The sequence below is a fragment of the Poromitra crassiceps genome (genome assembly GCF_964638095.1).
Source record: "Poromitra crassiceps genome assembly, chromosome: 2".
Taxonomy (NCBI): Eukaryota; Metazoa; Chordata; class Actinopteri; order Beryciformes; family Melamphaidae; genus Poromitra; species Poromitra crassiceps.
The window spans coordinates 80,349,239-80,371,738 of NC_139624.1; the positions used below are offsets into that span (position 1 = coordinate 80,349,239).

General features: G+C 45.6%; 1 protein-coding gene across 2 annotated transcripts in view; it reads right to left on the reverse strand.

Moving 5' to 3' along the window:
- Positions 1-22,500, reverse strand: part of LOC310790410 (pleckstrin homology-like domain family B member 2) — a 95,258-nt gene that overhangs the window by 42,101 nt on the left and 30,657 nt on the right. The window contains exons 5-8 of one of the 2 annotated variants that reach the window (XM_083652095.1): positions 22,326-22,409; positions 10,518-10,637; positions 2,280-2,464; positions 433-1,656 (exon numbers count right to left, since the gene is read on the reverse strand). In XM_083652095.1, the coding sequence (XP_083508221.1) occupies positions 433-1,656; positions 2,280-2,464; positions 10,518-10,637; positions 22,326-22,409 (1,613 nt within the window). Of the gene's footprint in view, positions 1-432; positions 1,657-2,279; positions 2,465-10,517; positions 10,638-17,727; positions 17,843-22,325; positions 22,410-22,500 lie in introns of those variants that run through there. The other variant, XM_083652094.1, reaches the window with a different exon arrangement.

The window sequence follows — 22,500 nt, forward strand, 5'->3', positions numbered from 1 at the left end:
CCAATCACGAATCTCGGAAACATAACCGACTCACCGAGGCGAGACTCACCGAGGTGATTGGGGGAAATGAGCGGATATCCCGCCTTATTTTGACCAGACATCCAGCCTTATTTTTTGACCAACTTTGAGAGCTGCAAAGTACAGACGAGACGGGTGGGTGATTTTGTAAATTGGAGGAGCCAATGCGTCTGTCTTGAGAGTCTAAAGTCTGTCCATCTGTCTTACCATCAGTCAAATTAATTGAAAGACATAGATTACAACATGGGACACAGGCAAGAAGTATAATGCCAACAATATATTGTCATTTGATTGAAATGACAATATACAGTATATGTTGCATTATGATTCAAATTAGGCCATTGGCAAATGCTTGCGAGGCAATATGACAGCCTGTATATAAAGAGACAAACACGCACACACACGCAGACTCACCAGTCTCTCCACCTCCTGCTCACGGAGCCTCTCGTCTCTCTGGTGTTGGTGGTAGTCGGTCAGTTCCTCCTTCCCACTCAGCGAGCTGATGCTCCCCCTCCTCTCCCTAAAACCTCCAGGTGGGGTGATTCCCGCCTTTCCGAATGACTGCCTCCTCTCCCCCAGCCCCAGCCCTGGCTCCAGGCCCCCTTTGCTAAATGAAGACCTCCTCTCTCCAAGTCCAAGCCCCATGGTGCTGCTGAGCTGAGCTGAGAGCTCCGTTCCTGCGGACACTCCACGGCTGGCCGCCCTTTCCGGTTCTGGTGGGCTGGACCCCGTGGAGCTGAGGGAGCCCACTGAGCTGGTGGAGGTCAGGCTGAGTTTTTTGGCCACGCGAGGGGAAGAGGAGCCCCCTGCCCTCGATGGGATGGTCACATCAGGTGGGGTGGAGGTAGAGGAGACGGAGACGGAGGAGGTGGGGGAGGAGATGGTCTTAGGGTTGGAGAGGGAGATGGACACGACCCCTTCTCCCTGTGTCGCGTTCTGGATTTGATTCCTGTTGGAGTTACTAGAGCTGTGATTGAGGTCTGGACTGGCATTTTGGCTACAGCTGCTGCCGTTATTATAGCTGTAATGGTCTTTGCTGAGTTTGTAACCCCCGATGATATCGGAGCGTCGCGGGGGCAGTGTCGTCAACGTCATCGCTCCTTTGTTGTGGTCACGGGGAGAAGGGGAGGGGCAGAGGCGTGGCAGAGAGCGGCTGTGCCCCCCTCCTGAGATCCCACTGAGCGAGCCTGCAGAGTACTTCCTGGTTCGGCTGCTGGGCGCCGGCTCTTGGTTGCCGTAGCTCCGGCGTCCGAGACGGGGGCTGGAGGGCATGCTGGCCGCGCCCCCGCCCGACGGCGTGCTGGAGGAGGAGGAGGGAGGAGGAGAGAGGAGGAAGCTCTCACCACCAGACACGGAAGCCGACGAGCCGCCGCCGTTCCACATGGACAGTAAAGGGGAGGAGCTGAGGTTGTGCGGTCGCCGGCCATCGCTGAGGCCCAGCAGGAAGCTGTCCTGGTTGCGGCCTCCAGAGGAGCGGGAGGTCAGAGAGGAGGAGGGGTCTGAGCGCCGGGAGGGGGAGGGAGGGGCGGACGATTTCATGGATATGGGAGGCCGATCGGAACCGTAGAAACGCCTCGCCTGTTCCTGATAGGCCGACGAGGATGAGGCAGGAGGTGTGATAGGTGTGGTGGGAGGAGACTGAGAGATAGAAAAAGAGAGAGATGAAGATGTGGGAATTATTTTTCTCATAATATCTAGTGAATGTAAAATTTAATCTGACAGAAATAAACAGAACATTGAAAAGACAACAATAAAAGACAATTTAAAATGGCCGGGGCCCTGGTTAGCCCTGTAGCCTCTGTAACAGAAACTTGATTAACGAGTAAACCCAGGGAGCCCTATTGGACCCTGTAGCAGAAACCAGGATAATGGGCCCTGGTTATCTCCATTTGGCCCTGTAATGGAAATTCATGTAATGGCTAAACCCTGGTTATCTCTGTTTGGCCCTGTAATGGAAAGCAGGCTAATGACTAAACCCTGGTTATCTGTGTTTGCCCCTGTAATGGAAAGCAGGCTAATGGAAACGGTCTGTAAGCCCTGTTAGTGTGTAACCAGGGTAATAAGCCCTGTAGTGGAGCAATGATCCTGACCTGTGTCATGCTGAAGTAGGAGGGTAATAAAACCTGTAGTGGAGCAGTGATCCTGACCTGTGTCATGCTGAAGTAGGAGGGTAATAAAACCTGTAGTGGAGCAGTGATCCTGACCTGTGTCATGCTGAAGTAGGAGGGTAATAAAACCTGTAGTGGAGCAGTGATCCTGACCTGTGTCATGCTGAAGTAGGAGGGGTTGGCGTCCCCGTTGGCTCTCAGGCTGTTCTCCAGGGCCATCTTCTTCCGCTGCAGAGTGTCCATCAAATCCCGCAGCTCGGACGCCGACCGCATGCCCCTAGCGCTGCTGGCTCCACCCACCACCGCATGGCTGTAGTCACTGCTAAACTTCAGGTAGTCTGGAGGGGAGGGAGGGAGAGAGAGAGAGAGAGAGAGAGACACAGAGAGAATGGCATAGTAAATGGAAAGCAGAAGAAAGTGGAGATGCATCCACAACAGTAATCATGGGTAAGAGAAAGAGACAAATAGAAGAAGGGAGAAACCAAAATAAACCCATTATGAACAGTGGGAGCAACCGTACTCAAGCAATAACATGATCATCCATTTTCTTATTTTCACCCATTTAGTTTGTGGAAAACCTAAAACAGTGGAGAGATCAGCTACAGGAAAAGAGCAACAGAGGTGGTGGAAAACAGGGAGGGGAGTTAGAGTAATAGAGGGTGAATGAGAGAGAGAGACAAACAGAGAGACAGACAGAGAGACGATGGCCAAAATGTGAGGCTTGAGTGTACCTGAAGCCGCAGCTATTCATAGACAGGGCCCTTGGCAGAACAAACCCAACCCAAACAACTGGTAGCAAATCACCCAGAATAGGAGCCAACATGCACACCACACACACACACGTGCACACACACACACACACACACACACACACACACACACACACACACACACACACACACACACACACACACGTACGTACAAAACCATCCCTCTGATCCAAAACAAACACACATGTGGTAGTTTAAGTCTAACTTGAGTCCAGTTCCTTAGTTTGGCATTTTGGGAAATGAAAAAGACCACAGCACACTCTGGAATTCCCTCAAGGGGCCCCCCGCCCTGCCCAAAGACTTGTCTTTAAAACGGTTGCAACAGTGAGTTTTTAATCAGATCAATTTGACTAAGCTATTAGCCAAAACTATTTTATACCTTGGCATCATTAGTTTATTGAACATTCAACTAGGTGTTGGGAACCGCAGCAGAACATTAGATTGGCATGGCTCCAGTCCAGTCCCACCTTCCTGTACAGGCTTTCAAAAGGCCCACCCTAAATACCAGCTCCATCATCACAGATGTAAAAATACATGGGTAGGTGAAAGCAATGTGTGAGAAACCTCCAGGTTTTTTACTTATCAGTGGTTTTATGTGGAAAAATAGCTATTACAATGTTAAGACTTAGACCACCCAGCGTTTAACTACCTCTACTACACACACACACACACACACACACACACACACACACACACACACACACACACACACACACAGAGAGAGCTCTAACACTGACACATGTGGCTATGCCTGAGACTAATGTGTATGTTCCATGTATACCACATGCCAAGATTGCATACGTGTTAAAGAATCTATGCAGGAGTGAGACCAGTGTGTGTGTGTTGTGTGTGTGTGTGTGTGTGTGTGTGTGTGTGTACATTTGAATTGTGTCTACCTTACTGTTTGTACATTTGAATTGTGTCTACCTTACTGTTTTTTTAGGTAACAGTGTGTGTATTAAAAAATAGTTTGCTTGTTTATAAGAGTGTGTGTTACAGTTATAGTATGTATGAGAGAACTGGAGAGAAATGGGGCAGACACTAAAGACATCATAAGATCTGGAAACACCCCCCCCCCCCCCCCCACACACACACACACACACACACACGGGGTGTTTGTGTCTATACATGGGCAGATTTATGCTTGAGGCCTGGCTTGTATCAACTCTCTTCTATCAAGACTATTTCTCTCTTCTCTTCTATGGTGAGCTAGTCTCGCTTTCCCACAAGTGTGTGTGCTGCAGTGTGTGTCTTGTCAATCTATGGGATAAAGCTAACAACTTTTGCCTATTTGTAAAAACCGTCTGGTTGTGTGTATGTATCAGTGGCCAAGCCCACCCCCTTTCCCAGGAAGGTGCGGAAGTCTTTGTTTAAGCTGTAATTCCTCTAATGGCCACTCGGGGAAGCAACTGTAGGGGGGTAAATGTTTATATAACTCGCCCGTTTTGAGTAAAATAGATGATAGAAAAGGGGATCAGTGATCACGCAGCTTGCCAATCATGGACCAATAGCAGGCGGAGCTGCGGCTCTGGGAAACTCCCATCTCACGTGAGGTGCGGAAGGACTTAACCCATTCCCTCCCACTCTGCTGACGAGAAATCAAGATGGTGACGGCCAGCGTTTGAACTCTGCCTGGTAGAAGAAATTAAATTGGATAACTACGTAACGTCCATATTATTTATGTCTATTGTATGTATGCGTGTGCGTGTGTGCGTGTGTGATTGATTGATTGATTGACTGATTGACTTTATTTGGTGATGTCAACAAAACAGGGCACAAATACAAAAACAGACAATCACCGAGGATAAAAACACAATAAAGTCTCAGGCTTATTTCCATTGTGGTCCTCATGAACATAAAACATAAAAGAGACATACATGAGACACGGATGGGTATCACCGTCAACACTCAAATTAAGATTAGTAACATTATTACTAGTTTGAAAAGTAATAAAGGCACACTTCAATATTATACAATACATATACATTTGTTGTTATATGTAAGGAATTTACAGACATAAAAACACATACAAACAACAAGGGAGCAAGGGAGAGTGAGTGAGTGAGCGAGTGAGGAGGTAAGGATGGCACGAGAATCGATTCTTTGGTACCAAGTCGATGCCAACATTCTAAAAATGTGACGGTACTGACTTTTCTAGAATACTGGTTTCTAATTATTTTTGACCATGGGTAAACTGAATGACAAACTATAGCTGGCTAAACTAGAGCTGTGCTGCAGTGCTGAGAGTCTTGTAAACAATGCAAGATGCCACTCTGCTCGATCCGAACACATTTTCTGCATTATATATGCAGTAAAAAAATAAATTTTCATATCTGTGCATATCGGCAAACATTTTAGCTGATACAGATATGACGTTTGATGGCCAAATGAGGCCATAACGGTACCTACTCTCCTCTACTCTCCTGGTAGTATATCGTCCTGATCGTTCATTCTGTCATCTTGTCATCAAAATATAAGGTCAGTTTTAAATGTCACCATGTCAGTAACTGCTTGCACTCTCACCCCATGTCATCTCTAAGAAAATATCAGAGAGACCGGTGCATTCCTGCTGTCTAGCAGCTTAAAGAGCAAGGATCTCACTGATATATGGTGCACGCACACACACACACACACAAACACACACGCACACACGCACCTTGCTCACACAACCCGATCAATCACTAAGGAATCAGCAGAATCCAGCTGTATCACCATGGCTATGGAGAGGCACCAGATGACCAAAACATTCCAATACGCTTTGAATGTGTGTGTGTGTGTGTGTGTGTGTGTGTGTCTGTGTGTGTGTGTGTGTGTGTGTGTGTGTGTGTGTGTGTGTGTGTGTGTGAGAGAGAGTGTCTCTAACAAAGATTTAGGAGAGGGCTCCTAAATCTCTTCACTTTAATATGATACCTGTGTCACACCTGCCTTCATTCTGTCTCTCTAATATACACACACACACACACACACACACACACACACACACACACACACACACACACACACACACACCTACCTATCTGTAACTTTACCCTGACATCCATATCGGCCGCAGGTTCACAGATGGAGGGCATATGTATTATATCAGGGGGGGAAGTGGTGAGTAGAGGGAGTGAGGGTAGGGCCATTATAGACTCAGCTCTCAGTCTTAATCCGTTTCACTACTGTAAAGGTCCTTACACATCAAGAGCGATGCGAATATACGCCACGAAATTGCGATGCGAGTTTTGACCCACCTGTCAATCACAGCCACAGATGTGTACACGTTGGAAGCGAATTTCTGAAAAATTGACCGTGGTTCGAAAAAATAAACACCGCAATAACGCTCAGCGAAACTTTGCCGTTGGTATGCACGGTTGCATTGACTGATATAGGTTCGGAAAATATTATTGACGTGCGAATTAATCGCACGAAAAAAACGCTCCCGATGTGTAAGGACCTTAAGACTGAGAATATTACTATTTAAATCTTTTCATAACGTTAGGTGATGCTGTTGGAAGCCTTGCATCGGAGAACCAATCATGAGTGTTGTGCCTGCTTTCTGGGGGCAGTGAGGCTCATGCAGAACTGGTGCTGTCGCGTTTGCGGAGAAACATTAATCACTTAGAAACAAACATAACCTGTTAATAGGACGTGTTTCATCCGGCCACGGCGGCTAGAGATCTTTCCCCCAGCGATAAGCCCGACTCCCGAGGCTAATGTTACAGAGCCTGCTGATGACTCACAGTAGCAAGCGGACCACTTCCGGGTAGGAAAGATTATTGTAAAATAAACAACAAGTATAAACTCTCTTTGCAGCACATCAGTGTCTTGCTCTATATTGGAACTATGAAACATTGCATTGCCGCTACCAAATAGAATTCTAATAATAAATGTAGGCGTGTCTGCTGCCGGCCGTTCTCGCCGGGCTCAATGAACCAGATTTGGAACAGTAAATTCCCAGACGTTTGGTGGTTAGGTGGCGCTGTTGGCGCCGCTCACCAAACGTCTGGAAACCGAGACTAGGGCCATTATGTTTTTTTTCTTCTCCAAATTCAGTTTTATTTTAATTTCCAAATCCGTTTTATTTTTTTCCAAATTCTGTTTTTTTCCATTTTAATTTAGGGGTTCAGATGGATATTTTTTTGTTTTTTTATGACTTGGCTCTCTCAGACAGCCTCTTCGACATGTTTCTCAAAGTGAAACATGTCGTCTAAACACCCCAATCGAAAACGGAATTATTTCTCTAGGGCTATTTTACAATTATTACAATCTTTTTAGGCTACTACAATAATTATCTGTTCTTTTGATTTGGATAATTAGGCCTACTTTTGTCAATTTCAGACAAATTGAGGTTCAATGAGGGTGGTAGGAGGAGCCAAAAGCTGATAGATGGAGGAGAGGATGATAAGATATGTGTGTGAGGGGGGGGAGCAGAGAGAGAGAGAGAAAGCAACATAGAGAGACAGAGAGAGAGAGTAGTCTCTTAAAACTGACAAGTTGGCTCCCGCAATTTTCAAATGCTTCACATCTGTACTTCAAGCAGGGAAAACGTGGCCAAAGCAGAAAGGGAAACTGAGGGAAAATAATGAGCGATGATAGGGGGATGGCGGGAAAGGGGGAAGGTGATTGGAGAAATACAAGCGGATGTCCCGCCTTTCCATTTCTCCAATCACCTGCACCCCCCCCCCCCCCCCCCCCCCCCACAACTTCCTTTTATTTGACAAGGCTCTGTGGGTGTGAAGTACAGACTGCTGATGCATTCGTAGAATGTAGAAGAGACAGTCTGGCTTGAGAGACGAGAGAGAGAGAGAGAGAGAGAGAGAGAGAGAGAGAGAGGCAAAAGGCCTGGGATCAAGTGCAGTTCAAGAGTCAGAGAAAGGGTACAAGGGTTTACGCCACATAAGTGCCTTTTAAACATACAATCTGGATCATGTCAGGCTAGATAGAGCAGGATATTTTCAGGTTTTGCCTTTCTAAACATGAGGGGTCTTTGTTAAGAAACAACTGGATATGAGCCGTTTTTTCTGCCAGTGGGCGGGAGGGGGGGGGGGGGGGGTAGCGTGTATCGAAAACAAGAAATGTGATAGGAAACAGCTTTAGCGAATTTGTAATCAAACCAGGGATTCTGCTAGACATTTTCCCAGACGGCCAGTGCAGCCGGTAATGTTCCAAAATTCCGGTCCTATCGAATATTTACCGGCCACTATGTTTCCTAAATAAACGTTTTGAATCCATTTATTTCTCTATAGTCCATTCTTTATAGCCTCTATAGTCGTAGTCGATCTTATTTATTCCAGTGTTGTCATTAAGAGGCCGATTTCGCAGCAAGAATATTTAATTGGTCGGCACGTCGTTCTCGGTAAAGGACGCTTTCGTTATTGAAACAGACAACATGCATGCATGCTCCTACTGTAGCCTATCTATCTGCATTTGCAGAAACTCATGAACCCATATCTTCTGGACATTGCCTTGATGAAAAAACAACGTAGCGTTAGCTAAAAGTAATAAGTGCGACAGCGCACAACTTGAATCTCCAGCAATAGGCTACGTAGGCACCTTAATCTCTCCCACTCACCTGGCACCTGCGCGGCAGCTCTCCTGCACTGGTTCTCGGCTCCCATGTGGCTTTATTTGTGGTAAGTATTTTGATTCATCTCCTCATCATACGAACCAAGCGCGAGCCATTGATTGATTGATTGATTGATTGATTCGCCCGAGTAGGTAAAAAGGCTTTTTATCTCCGCTAAATTGACAGCCTACGTCGGGTCGCTTTCGCTTTTGACAGCGGCAGGCACGCTTCTGGTTCTTTCCTGCCGTCTTGCTTGCCTGAAGTAGGCTACTTCGTTGCATGATCTCGATAAAAAAAAGGACTGGCCTAGCAAGGGATGTCTGTTTTGACATTTCGGTTTCCTCCTGTGTGTTTCCTCACAGCGGGTCCAGCGCTGGCCGGTGGGACTGATGCTGCTTGTGTGGCTTTTAAACGGCGCTCTGCACTAACAAAAACGTCTGCTATATTTTTATTTTTCACCAACACTCAACAGGGGCGGAAAAACTAGTGATAAACTGCGGATAATGACCTGCCACTGTTTAACTGCAGCTCCTTTTGCGCTAATCCGGATCTTACACCGGTGGCCGAGGTGAATAAGATACGGACTCGCGGGAGTGCGCGTAGGCCGGCTAATTGTTGTTTAACATGCAGGCCAACCGGCTAGGAGCGGGTTATAATACGGATTCCACTGCATGTTAAGAAGTGGCTATAGGGTGTGTGTTGTGTGTGTTTGTGTGTGTGTGTTTTAGGGATGCAGCGGTTTCCGGTTTGAAGGTATACCGCGGTTTGAAAAAGTCACGGTATCAAAACCACTAAGATTTGCCATCATACCTTCTCCACGGTATCAGCTGTTTCCCCAAAACAACATGCCCAGGTCGCTTTGCAGAGTGCAGTGTACGTGGCCCCTCCCCCTTGCTGCATGCTTACCTAGACGCACAGTAGTGAGGAGCTGTGAGGAGCTGTCCCTGACTGTTTACAACCGTGTGTGTGATAAAGCAGGAGAACGCAAGGACCCCCCTGAACTTTCCCCCCATCTAAAAAGACGACGTCGGCACTCGGCTGTATGGGAATATTTCGGCTATTGTAAAAATACAGATGGCCATAGCCTCATCCGAATGACGAGTCTCGCGTTGAGGCTAGGATGGCCAGGGCTTAGATCTGCGTGAGCACGACCCGTCGTTATTTGTCAAATTCAAGGTACATTAAAACGTTGTCTTGCTTCAACATACATCGCATTGGACATAAACCATTTCCATTTCCACCCGCAGGTTTGAGGAGTAGCTAACAAACGCCAGATAAATACCCTCTCTAGTCTAGGCTAACGTTACCTACTGAGGCAGCTAACATGGCTAATTAGCTAGCTAACACCAGCTATCCTTCTCCTCTAACTATCGTTAACGACACGTTAGTTGACTGAGCGAACGTCGCTGTACAGCAGGTCGTTATCAAAACGTATTGCACTGAAGAGAAGTAACAATAGATAATGACGAAAGATTCCTCCAAACTGGCAGTGGAAAATTATGCACAAACTTTGTGTGTGTGTGTGTGTGTGTGTGTGTGTGTGTGTGTGTGTGTGTGTGTGTGAGAGAGAGAGAGAGAGAGAGAGAGAGAGAGCGTCAGTAACAGGGACAGGGCTGTGGCTGTGTGTATCCTGTGTGAGACAGAGTGGGGGTGTATGTGTGAGGAAACAATCATTATTTGTGTCCAGTGTTCACCCATTACAAAAGAGAAGCTTTGATTGTTATGTTTTAGTTTTACATCAAATTAATTAGATGAACTAAATCGTTTACATTTATAAGTAAGAACAGTACTATATTACCAAAGCACACACATACTTGCCAGTTAACTGTCATTACAGTTGGAGGTTACATTAACATGACTTTATTTTTTCTCAGTCCACAATTCAGCAAACTGTTAGAAAATAAAATACATTTTGTTCATTGGCACTTTTTATGCCACATAAAGGTCCGCAATGCCGCGATACAGTGAAACCGTGGTATTTTTGTCCAAGGTTATCATACCGTCAAAAAATCATACCGTTGCATCCCTAGTGTGTTTGTGTGTGTTTGTGTTTGTGTGTGTGTGTTTGTGTACCTGTGTTGTAGGCTAGCGGGGACACAGGACTCTTCTGTGGAAGCATGCTCTTCATTCTGCTGGCCTCCTCAGGATGGTTGAAGCGGAAGAAATAGGACTTACCCAGACACAGCGAGTAACCTGGAGAGAAAACACACACACACACACACACACACACACACACAGACACACACACACACACACACACACACACACACAGACACACACACACACACACACACACACACACACACACACACACACACACACACACACACACACACACACACACACACACACACAGTCAAATTAGTGCTACAATGCAAATTGACTGAGGCAGAGGGTCAAATAGATCATTACATACACTCAGGCCTGGGACAAAAAGTATTTGCATGTAATTGGCCAGCATTCACATGGGACATGTGGCATGTGACAGATTCTGTGTTGTTGTATGAGTTGAAACACAGAGGCTGCATTGTGGAGGCCGTGCCAACTTCATTTCCAGATATGACTGGAATCTGATACACTTGATGTCCTATGAAAGTATATTAGCCTTGTTTTTAATTATGCGTACAGATTGGAATTCCGTCACAACTGTATGAATGCCAATGCCTACAGGTGCTTCTTGCTTGAAGAAGCACACGTGCACACCGTCAGATTCTCACAGAAAAGGCATTCTTGCAAAGAATATGAACAAACAAATTAAATCATGGTCAAATATAGTATATGGTACACATCCACATGTATGCACAAGCAGGTACAAGTATAACAGTGGTATGAGCCTGCCACGGTAAACATTACAACACACATACGTGCGCGCGCACACACACACACACACACACACGCACTCGCACACACACACACACACAGCCGGCCATTCCAGACCACAGTGTTTGCTCTGGCCATCAATTAGGCTGAGAGGGCCAGGCATTAAACAAGATGTCAGGGTCACAACCTCTTTAATACACACAGACAGCCGCAGCTGTCCAAATAGCTCCGAGAGGACGGGAGAGAGTAAGCCAAGCTGACACACACACACACACACACACACACACACACACACACACACACACACACACACCACGCATCACACCAAAAAAGAGGAAGAAAGGCAAAGGAAAATGGCAAAACAGAGATGAGAAGAATAATATGCTGGTACATTGTGAAAGAAAAGGAGAGACAATAGTTGAATTTCCATCCACCTGTTTTTGTGCGAATTTTCAATTTGCGCATAAAAAACCCTGAGTTGGAAACGCTGCAAAATTAGAAAAAAACTCAAAATATTGCAAAAAAGTTTTCACGCTTGGTGGAGGTGGAAAAGTCGGCCATATCGATAAATGGTAAATGCGATAAATGCAGTGGAAACAGATGAAGCGAATCTTCCGTCGTCTCTCCATTCAAAAACCACAGTTTCATGTTGACATGTCGGCGTAACCTACTACACGACTACACTTGTAAGGTCAATAATGGTAAATAAGCAGCACCATTTTTAGACTGCCATGGTGTGTTTAAACAGAAGACTGGGATTACTGTTAATATGCAACTCACTTCTAGAATTACTCTGTGGATTTATAACGTTATGCTTTCCGAGTTGAAGAGTGGCATGAATCCAGAAATTGCATCTTATTCAGCGCATTATTTCACATTTTCTTTTGCAGATTTACTGAGTATTCAGTTCAAATTTGCGATACACTTGGATGGAAATTGGAAACCCAACTACAGACAACATTAAAGAAAGAATCATCTGTCTTCTCTCACATATCTCAGTTCTTTCAAACTCCATGCCTGCCTGGGGTTAGGGGGGTCTGAAGCATTACAGTAACCCCCACAACCAACGCTGGCCGTTGGTGTGTGTGTGTGTGTGTGTGTGTGTGTGTGTCTCCTTAATAGCACAGTTTACATCAGATTCCTTGGACCTGAAGTCAGACACACAACCACTGAGGCGAGAGGGGGATGGAGAGGGAGAGAGGGAATGGAAAAAGACAGAATGGAAAAATGTCAGAATCCATTTTCTTTCTTCTCCCTTCTCGTTCTAAGCCCTCCAACATTCTCAGTGGAAGATGAAAGCGTGGGACGCCTTTAATTAAAAACTCCAAGCTTTGACAAACATCTCCACTGAAAAATCATGTTTATGCCGCACAGGCGGCTTTGTCATTGTCAGAGAAAATGGCTCAATGTGTTGTGTTATGAGCACATTGGTTAGAACGCAGGTCATATCTGTCTAGACGTTGCTTTGGTGTGTGTGTGTGTGTGTGTGTGTGTGTGTGTGTGTGTGTGTGTGTGTGTGTGTGTGTGTGTGCTTGTGTATCCAGCTGAAGCAGATTTTTTGGCTTCAAAGCAATATTTTTCTGAGGAGGAGTGTGGTGCTGAGGTGGCGCTAACACACACACACACACGCATGCACGCACACACACGCACATGCACACACGCACGCACGCACACACACACACAGACACACACACACACACACACACACACACACACACACAGTGTAAGAAATGTTTAGTCTACACAGCTGGACTGTGAACTTCCCATAACACAGCAGGCTGGGGTAAACAGTATCTTGCAGGTCGGGGCACACACCGTGAGGAAGTGGCATGACACAAAGATACATCAAAGAAGATTATAGTGTGTCTGTGGTAGAGAAAGAGCGAGAGACACTGACACAGACACACAGAAAGAGAGAGATAGAGAGGGGGAGAGGGCAGGGAAGGGAAGGGGGTGTTCATATATAATATATATGCTTGTGTGAGCAAGTTCTAATATGTGTTTTCGCCAGAGTCAGACATGAGTAATGTGTGTATGTCTTCAAAATGGAGTGTGTGTGTGTGTGTGTGCTTGTAACAGTAACTGCCTAATGACTCACAGTACCTCTCGGTATTTAGCATGACACCACACACACACACACACACACACACACACACACACACACACACACACACACACACACACACACACACACACACACACACACAGCAGCCTGCCCTTGTAAAAATCTAATTTCCTACCCTCAACAGTCTCACCATGTGCCACTTTTAAAGAGGAGGGCAAACTTTGTGCCCCCCCCCCCCCTTCCCCCCTTCTAATTTCCCCTCAGCTCCTCAGCTAACAAATAGCTACAAGCTAATCTTCACCTCCTTCCCATCCTCAAGACAAACACACAAGCAGCATGTGTGTTTGTGTGTGTCTGTTTGTCTGTGTGTGTGTGTGTGTGTGTGTGTGTGTGTGTGTGTGTGTGTGTGTGTGTGTGTGTGTGTGTGTGTGTGTGTCTGTTTGTCTGTGTGTGTGTGTGTGTGTGTGTGTGTGTGTGTGTGTGACAAATAATAAAGACAAAGAGAGAGAAATATTGTCAATTGGAAAATAGTTCAATCTCTCTCTCTCTCTCTCTCTCTCTCTCTCTCTCTCTCATTATCCTGCTTGTGAGGGAATTCCCTTATGTTATCCTCGCCCCCCAAAACTGCTGCCATTGGTGCTAAAAGTACAATAGCATCAGAAAGGCTAAATAACAACATAAAGCTACTGGTTCAAAACACACACGCACACACACACGCACACACACACACACACACACACACACACACACACACGTACATACAGTCACACACGCGTACATACAGTCTCACACTCACACACACACAGCCTCCCGTGTATTCCACGAAACAACTTGTCTTATCTGCTTGTTATATAGACAAATCTTAAGTTTACTTTCCACAATAACTTACCTAAAAACACATGTCCACTCCCCATAAACACATATTAAACCCCACAAAAACATTCACATCTCAGTCAATGCTTTACTCATTTATTAGGAAATGTAAAGTTTGCCTCCCACGACGAAACATGTAGCGTATCCCCCAAAACACACACGTACACACGGCCCTCTCCAACAACAACACAACTTGAAATTAGTCTGTATATACATTTATAGGCTAATTTAAAGTTCGCCATCTACAAAGTCAGACCTCAGATTCTTTGAGGGCCCAGATGGAGGAGCTGTATCGCGTCTGGAGCCAATTTCTCTCCCTATACAGATCTAAGAGAACCAAACTACGCTCTCTCACCACAATGTTATGGGAGGGGAAACTCAAAACTGTTTCTCTATTTGGTTAACATAAGTAGAGGAACTACCAAATTATGTTAGAATGAAAAATAAACCACTTACAACGATCCCATGTCGGACATGTGATTGGATGAAGACCGGTCACCTAAGGTCAGGCTGAGCGTGCATAGCAAGCACACTGCAAAATTCCCACGGTAGTCTGAAAACAATATTTTCATTTTCAAAATGAATCAAGAATCAGGTCACCTTCACAGTGTTGAGAGTTGTTGCTCTGTATATAGCTAACATCTACGTGTCACTGGATGTACACACACACACACACACACACACACACACAGGGGAGTGTAAATTGGCCGCCAAACCACAAATTGACCCTCTCTGGGCCACAAGGGTCTGGCAATAACATCATAAACAAACAAACTGGTCTTTCTCAGGGGAGTCGGTGTAGATTAGTTAATCAGTCACTGACTCACGTCTCCCTCTTTCACACGCACGCACGCGCATGCACATACACACACACACACACACACACACACACACACACACACACGGGGGCTCAATATAGATTAGATATCTTCTCACTACCTCTCTCACTCACTCAAACACACACACACACACACATGAGACACACTCAGACTGGTGTCCCAACTCTTCATGAGAAACCCGTCCTGGATCATCTCAACTCTCATACACAAAGAATCCACTTATCCATCCCACTTCTGGAAGATTGCAGTCTGGGGAGTCAACCACATCAAACTTGTGATCTATCAATATAGGTAATACAGGTCCAACAGACAGACACAAAGACAGATATGGGGACATACAAAAACAGTTAAAAAAGATTCTGCATTTCTGGGGGCGTCCGGGTAGTGTAGCGGTAGATTCCCTGCCTACTAGTGCCTACCAACATGAGGGTCGCAGGTTCGCTCCCCCATGTTACCTCTGGCTTGGCCGGGCAGCCGTCCATACAGGCACGATTGGCTGTGTCTGCGGGTGGGAAGCCGGATTGGGGGTATGTGTCCTGGTCGATGCACTAGCTCCTCCTCTGGTCGGTCGGGGCACCTGGTCGGGGTGGAAGGGAACTGGTGGGAATAGCGTGATCCTTCCACGTGCTACGTCCTGCCGGTGAAGCTCCCCGTCAGGTGAAAGAAGCGGCTGGCAACTGTGCATGTGTAGCATGGTGCTAGTCTTGGCTCTCTCCAGTGGGCAAGGCACAAGGTTTTCCCACGAAGACCAGGAAGTAACCCTGAAAGCTGTAATTCCTCGAATGGCGACTTAAGGTAGGGCTCAGAAGTCCCGTCGTTCCCGTTCACCCTCATGTTAAAATGCCCCACTTTTACCAGTGACTAAAGCATCTTTACAGCCTGGACCTTAACATGGTTAACATGGCATATAGCTAATTTCACCTTTTCATAACAACTGTATGGGGGTAATTCTTTATATAACTCGCCTGTTTGGAGTAAAATAGACGATAGAAAAGGGGGTGATTGACAGGTCGCCTGTCCAGTGATCGTGCAGCTTGCCGATCACGGACCAATAGCAGGCAGAGCTGCGGCTCTGGGAAACCCCCATCTCACGTGAGCTGTGCAAGTACTCAACTCCTTCCCTCCCACTCTGCTGACGAAAAATCAAGATGGCAAACACTTCAACTCAAAACAGGAGCCCAAAATCAATGGGATAGCTCTGTCCATATTTTTTTAGGTCAGTGGCTCTCCCCAGCAGATGGTGGAGCAGCGGCCGGGGCAGCAGGGGGAAAAATTGGCCAAGTATAATTGGGGAGAAAATGGAAGGGGGGGGGGGGGGTGAGGATGGAATAAAAGCCTGCATGCTCTGCAGGCTGGCAGGGGCAAAACTTGTGAATACAATGACATACAGAACTACAATGGAGCAGGTATTGTTTTCAGGTGTCAGGTAGCCTAAGCACCGAGCCTGTCTTTATAACCACGGGCTATTTCTCTTTGCCACATGCTTTCACACCAGTCTGTGAACCTGCCCGCTAATGTAGACCCTGAGGTATGATGCACTCACCAAGATTATTTTCCATTCAACAGTGCAGACAACAAGTTGTGACTACAAGACTTCCAAACGTTGGTCGTAAATCAGAAATGTAATTTATGCTATTCAGTGGCTATTGCAATAGCAGCACTGACGCAAGCCTCCTATTTGGCTGAAGCAATATAAGCCACATGTGAGGCTGATGTGGAGTGATTGTGCAGTGATTTTATGAAAGCTAAAAGGCGTTAGAAAAGCACAATGTCTAATGGCTTTTATTACATTCGTAAACAGCCATAGCACATAATTAGCCTATTACAACGTTTTAAAGCAAATTTTCAATTTATTTGTTATGTTTTCCTACTTAAAAAATTATATAAGTGGTGTTATTCTTCTGTTGTTCCAATGTTGATAGCAACTTAGCTAAACAAAGTGTGTGTTTTTTGTGGACCCCAGGAAGAATAGCTGCTGCAATGCTGTAGCTAATAGGGATCCAAATAAACTTGAAACTTGAACTTGATTGCTAAGTAGCCTAACACCAGCATGAGATGTGATATCTGGTCAGTCTAACAGTTAGAATGACCAGATATCACATTAGACTCGAACTAAATGCAGCCACAGGTGTGAGTATGCATTTTACAATGGCTTCAAATTAGAACTGAGGACCATCATTAATATCTGACTTATAAAGGGAAATAGTTGAGGTCAGCTGATTAACAAAATGCTGTTTCCATTCAAACTGTTTGTTTAATGATGCAAAAGGTAACCTGAAACTATTGATTTGAGGTGATAACTGTGGAAATGAGACTGTCTGTGACAACAGCGCAAAGTCCAACCTGTTGAAAGAGCATGTGAGCTTGGTTTGAAAATAGCAATGTCCACACAAGTGAAAAGAGTGGGAAGCTGAATCAGCCAAAAGCATCACAGTGAGGAGGACACACAGCCTACAGAGCACGACAATATACATCATATAAAACTACAAAATAGCCTACCTACACACATGCACGCCCCCAAGCACATGCACAAACAGAAGCACAGAGCATACAAGCTACAATGCAACTTGTTTATCATGTAACTAGCTGCTACATGATAACTGACAGACTTGTGTAGAAAAGGAGAGAGGAGAGGAGAGAGAGACAGAGACCCCACTGAGATGTCAGCGAGCTGAATTTTACAAACCTTTTATCGAGTCCCATTCAGTGAATGCATATGACGGCAGAGATGGGGAAAAACACCTTTTCTTCTTTCTTTACGTCTGACAAATGACCATGACAAGAGTTCAAAAAGACTATTTAGCAGGACGGGAAAATGAAACAGGTTTCTTGTTCTTCCTGCCTCCTCCGGGCTCCTAGCTCTTCTTGTCTCGAAGTTCACTGATTTACCATGCACGAGACTGCGCTGTGGCCAGGACCCAGGAGGACCGCACCAACTCATCTTAAAAAAGGGGGGGATGGGCTCTGCATTTAACAAGAGCAGACGGCTCAAAGACTGAGGAAGAAAACAAATAACCATGCTCACAGTTTATACTACTAGAAACGTTAAAAAGAAAACTAACTCGAGTGTCAATACCTGTCAAGTGTCAGAAAAACTCCATACCCAAATCAACCGCTCACTACGCCAGTACCCTGTGTACTGTAATGGTAGGTCCAATGTCTTTAGACGGTGAGGTATTTGGTAGACGCCCCCCCTCACTTTTCTTTCTTTGTCTACCTACCCATTTCTTCTTTGAAATACCTAGCCTAGTTGTATGGACCTCAGACCAGTTGGAGCCAGAGTAGCCTATGTGCTGGCTGAAAAAGAATACACCTTACATTAAATCCACAACACAAGCTTTTAAATGTACTCACTCAGTTTCACCATTGAAACAAAAGGCAGGGAGAGAGAGAGAGAAGAGGTAACAGAGATTTGGATGGCATGAGATGGGGGGCAGACAGACTGACTAGAGAGAAAGCAGACAAATTAAGGAAGGAAAGATGACCTGAGAGAGAGAGAGAGAGAGAGAGAGAGAGAGAGAGAGAGAGAGAAGAAAAACATCTATTTTTTCAGGGAGAACTTTTACCTTGGCACAGATGCACATTCAAGGTAGCCTGCCCCCCTGCTCTCTCTCTCTCTCTCTCACACACACACACACACACACACACACACACTCTCTCTCTCTCGTCGATAGTGTCAAATATAAAGTATTCTCGCCTGTGCAGCAGTCTCTTGACGCAGGGGACGACTGTCGCCAAGAGACACATTCTGAAGGAATGGAAGTCCGCCTCTCCACCCTCTTTTCAACTGTGGCTGACGGACATGGTTTCGGTTGTGCGTATGGAGAGAATCAGTTTTCTGAGGACCAACTCAGAAGGTTTTCAACCATCTGGGACCCGTTTCTGGCCTACTTAGACAAGGTTAGAAGTGACGAGTAACTCGCCCAGCTGATTTCTCATGGACTCTTTGCGTGGGATTTTATGTACATCTCTCACGAGCACATAAGCACGTTGTAACGTTAGAATGCTGATGGTGTGTGTTTTTTTCTTTTTTCGTGTGTTCTTTTTTTGTTGCTTTTCATGTCCTGAAAATTGAAACATAAAATATTGGGGGGAACATTTAAACATTCACAAAATGTTCCATTAACTACGATATAATAATACGTAATAATAATACGTATATGAAAGAATGTGTACAGTATATGTATAAATAAGCCACATAGGATAATATACAAAGGCTTATACAGATATTCCAGATTTTGCCGTTATATACCATAATATATACAGTTATATACCATTCAATGTGAATGAGGCTTTGAGTCAGATATTGCACAGTTGCACAGATTCACTCTCTATGGGATGTGAACACAGCAAAAAAAAGTTGGCTATATGAATAATTGTCAATGAATCCCTTTGATTATAGGATTGAATGGATCCATTTACATGCTATCCTGTTCACTGTTGGTTTGTGTACTCTGTGCATGTCCTCTCTCTCTCTCTCTGCAGTGCAACATGTCCTCTCTCTCTCTCTCTGCAGTGCAACATGTCCTCTCTCTCTCTCTCTGCAGTGCAACATGTCCTCTCTCTCTCTCTCTGCAGTGCAACCCCCTTGTTTATTTGACCCTCCACAACTTTCCAAACCATCTTGGCCTCTTGACCTGCCCTGACCTTTACCGTCTCTTGCTCTCCTTCTCTCTGGCCCCACATTGCTGCTCCTTCACAATGCCCTGCTCTTGTGTGTGTAGACACACCAAGATGTTGTCAATATTTGAATCTGTCGGCTCCACAGCGGGGAGATAAACAGGCCTGTCAATATTTAACTGAAACTGGCCAGGCCACACATGGGACACACAAGACAAGATGGAAAGGACAGATAGAAATGAGGGATGCATGGAGAAACAGTAGCCTACATATACATTTACATTACAATAGTACACAACACTGCATCCCTTTAGATCTATCTGAAACGAGAGGAAAAGGATTGGAACGCATTGAAGTGGGCAGACAGAGAGGGAAAGGTTTGCAGGCTAATTTAGAGAAACTAGCATCTCGCGCGCTGCTCGCACTCGATTCCTACGGCCGGGCCAGACATCTTGCGTCTGCTGTGCGTCTGCGTGGCGTTACCTGTTGATTTTCATTTCGGCGCCCATGTTAACAGCAGCCACACCACCGGCATGAGACGTGCATCTCAGGCGCGTGTCTTGCGAGGCGTGAGCCGCGCATCATCTAGAGAATAGGAGTGACACCTATTTTTTCTGCTTACCGCGTGCGTGTCTCTACAAAAATAGACATTAAAATGATCTTTTGCTGTTCATAATCATATCATACAAGCACTATTAACTACATTTTCAAAGCAGACATAATGAAATATAACAACATTTCCGTTTTTGTTTCTCTGGGCGAATTTGCGGCATATCTTTTTTCGACTCTGGTTCGATTTTTGCGAGTTTTCGCCTGCGACTTGAATTGATAACCACTGATTTCCATAGGCTATAGGTTATTTATTTATTTTACAGGGGCAGCCACAGCCAATCAAGGCTCGTTTTGATTTGAGATGGGAGAATGAGCTCACAGCAGTTCTCCTGCCCTCTGAAAACCACATATACAGTACATGGCTTCGTTCCTCCCCTCCCCACACACACACACACACACACACACACACATACACACACACACACACACACACACACGCACACACGCACACACACACACAAATCAATACTGCCTCGATTATGAATTGAGCCCAAGCGATCTTCATTTAAAATCATCATTGTATTGTTTATAGCAAATTTAATAAAAGGTAAACGCTATAAGAAGAGAGTTGGCAGACAGACAGCAGCGCAGCAGCTGCAACGCAGCAGCAACGCTGCCTGTGTGGATGCCGCGCGCATCCCAGCCGCAGCCCCCACGCGATGCACACACACGCACTAGGTAGACGCGAGATGTCTGGCCTGGGCGCTAGGCTCGCCCGCTGTGCGGGCTCGTGGCCTTGCCCACCCTGCAGCTCGCATACGCAGCTCGACCGCTGCGTGGCCTTGCCTGCAGCTCGGCTGTTGCATGGCCTTGCCTGCCCTATTGGCGCACACGCAATGTCTCCCTCTCTCTCTCCCTTGAGTGAAATACAGAGAAAAGGGAAATAGGGGAGAGGTGAGGAGAGAGAAGGAGAGGGGAAAAGAGAGACTCAGTGGTTCTCAATGTCGGGTCCGAGGACCACCAGGGGGTCCCCAGAAAATTGATGAATTGTAAACTTCACCATTATTTCATTTACAAGTTAACATAATTAGAGAATGTAGAAGAATGGCTGTTTTGATCAGAGTTTCACTGTTATCTCTCCCTATAATACAGATAGTCATGGAATTCTGGACAAAGTCATATCTACCAATACCTAACAATAAAACTACTGAGTCAGAGAGGCAACATCTGATCAAATGGATAAACAGGCAGGCAGAAAAACAGACAGAGATGTGAGGCAGGGAGAAGATAAAGAGAAACAAGAAAGAGTTATCAAACAAACGTTAGAGTTTGGGTGGCTAGTTTGTGTGCGTTCTATAATCTACGGTGGTGGAGTTTGGAGTTTGTGTGCCCCGCCGTTGTTGGAAGCAGTGACTCATTGTAGCAGCTAGCTGTTCCAAACCGCTACTAATGAAACTAACCCTAAAGGATAGGAGGCCAAACCAGGGAAGACATACATAATAGCACACGCGTGTGTGTGCACACACACGCACACACACACACACACACACACACACACACATACACACACACACACACACACACACACACACACAAACAAAGCCGTTTCCATGCAGAATGTCAGCCAGATAACTGCACTCATGTGACTCATACACACATTGGGAGGAATGCAAGTTAACCAAACCACGAACTAACCACTCTCTCTCAAACACACACACACACACACACACACACACACACACACACTCACACTCACACTCACAAGGGTTATGAAATACTGAAAGTATGCACACTCCATGCAGTTTGCTGTAGTAAGGCACAAACACACTCCCTCGTCTTTCATTCCAACTCCATACTATTATTGTCCAGTAGGTGGCAATATATCAGCATTTTGTTTGCCTTCAAATTGTATGTGTCCATCTTCGACATTATGTTGTGTGCAGTGTTTACAGAAGACCAGACTGAGCACATTTGTGTGTGTGTGTGTGTGTGTGTGTGTGTGTGTGTGTGTGTGTGTGTGTGTGTGTGTGTGTGTGTGTGTGTGTGTGTGTGTGTGTGTGCGTGCGTGCGTGCGTGCGTGCGTGCGTGTGTGTGTGTGTGTGTGTGTCTTACCTTGTGTGAGTGGTGTGGGCACAGTGACCTGCACTCCGTCCAGACTGCAGAGGTGACCACAGGGGTCCAGAGTCACCACCCCTCCTGTGTTGATATATTCAACATTAAAATTAAAACTGCACATCGCTGCATTATAATAAACCACTCTTTCCAAAATTTCCAAAAATGTCACACT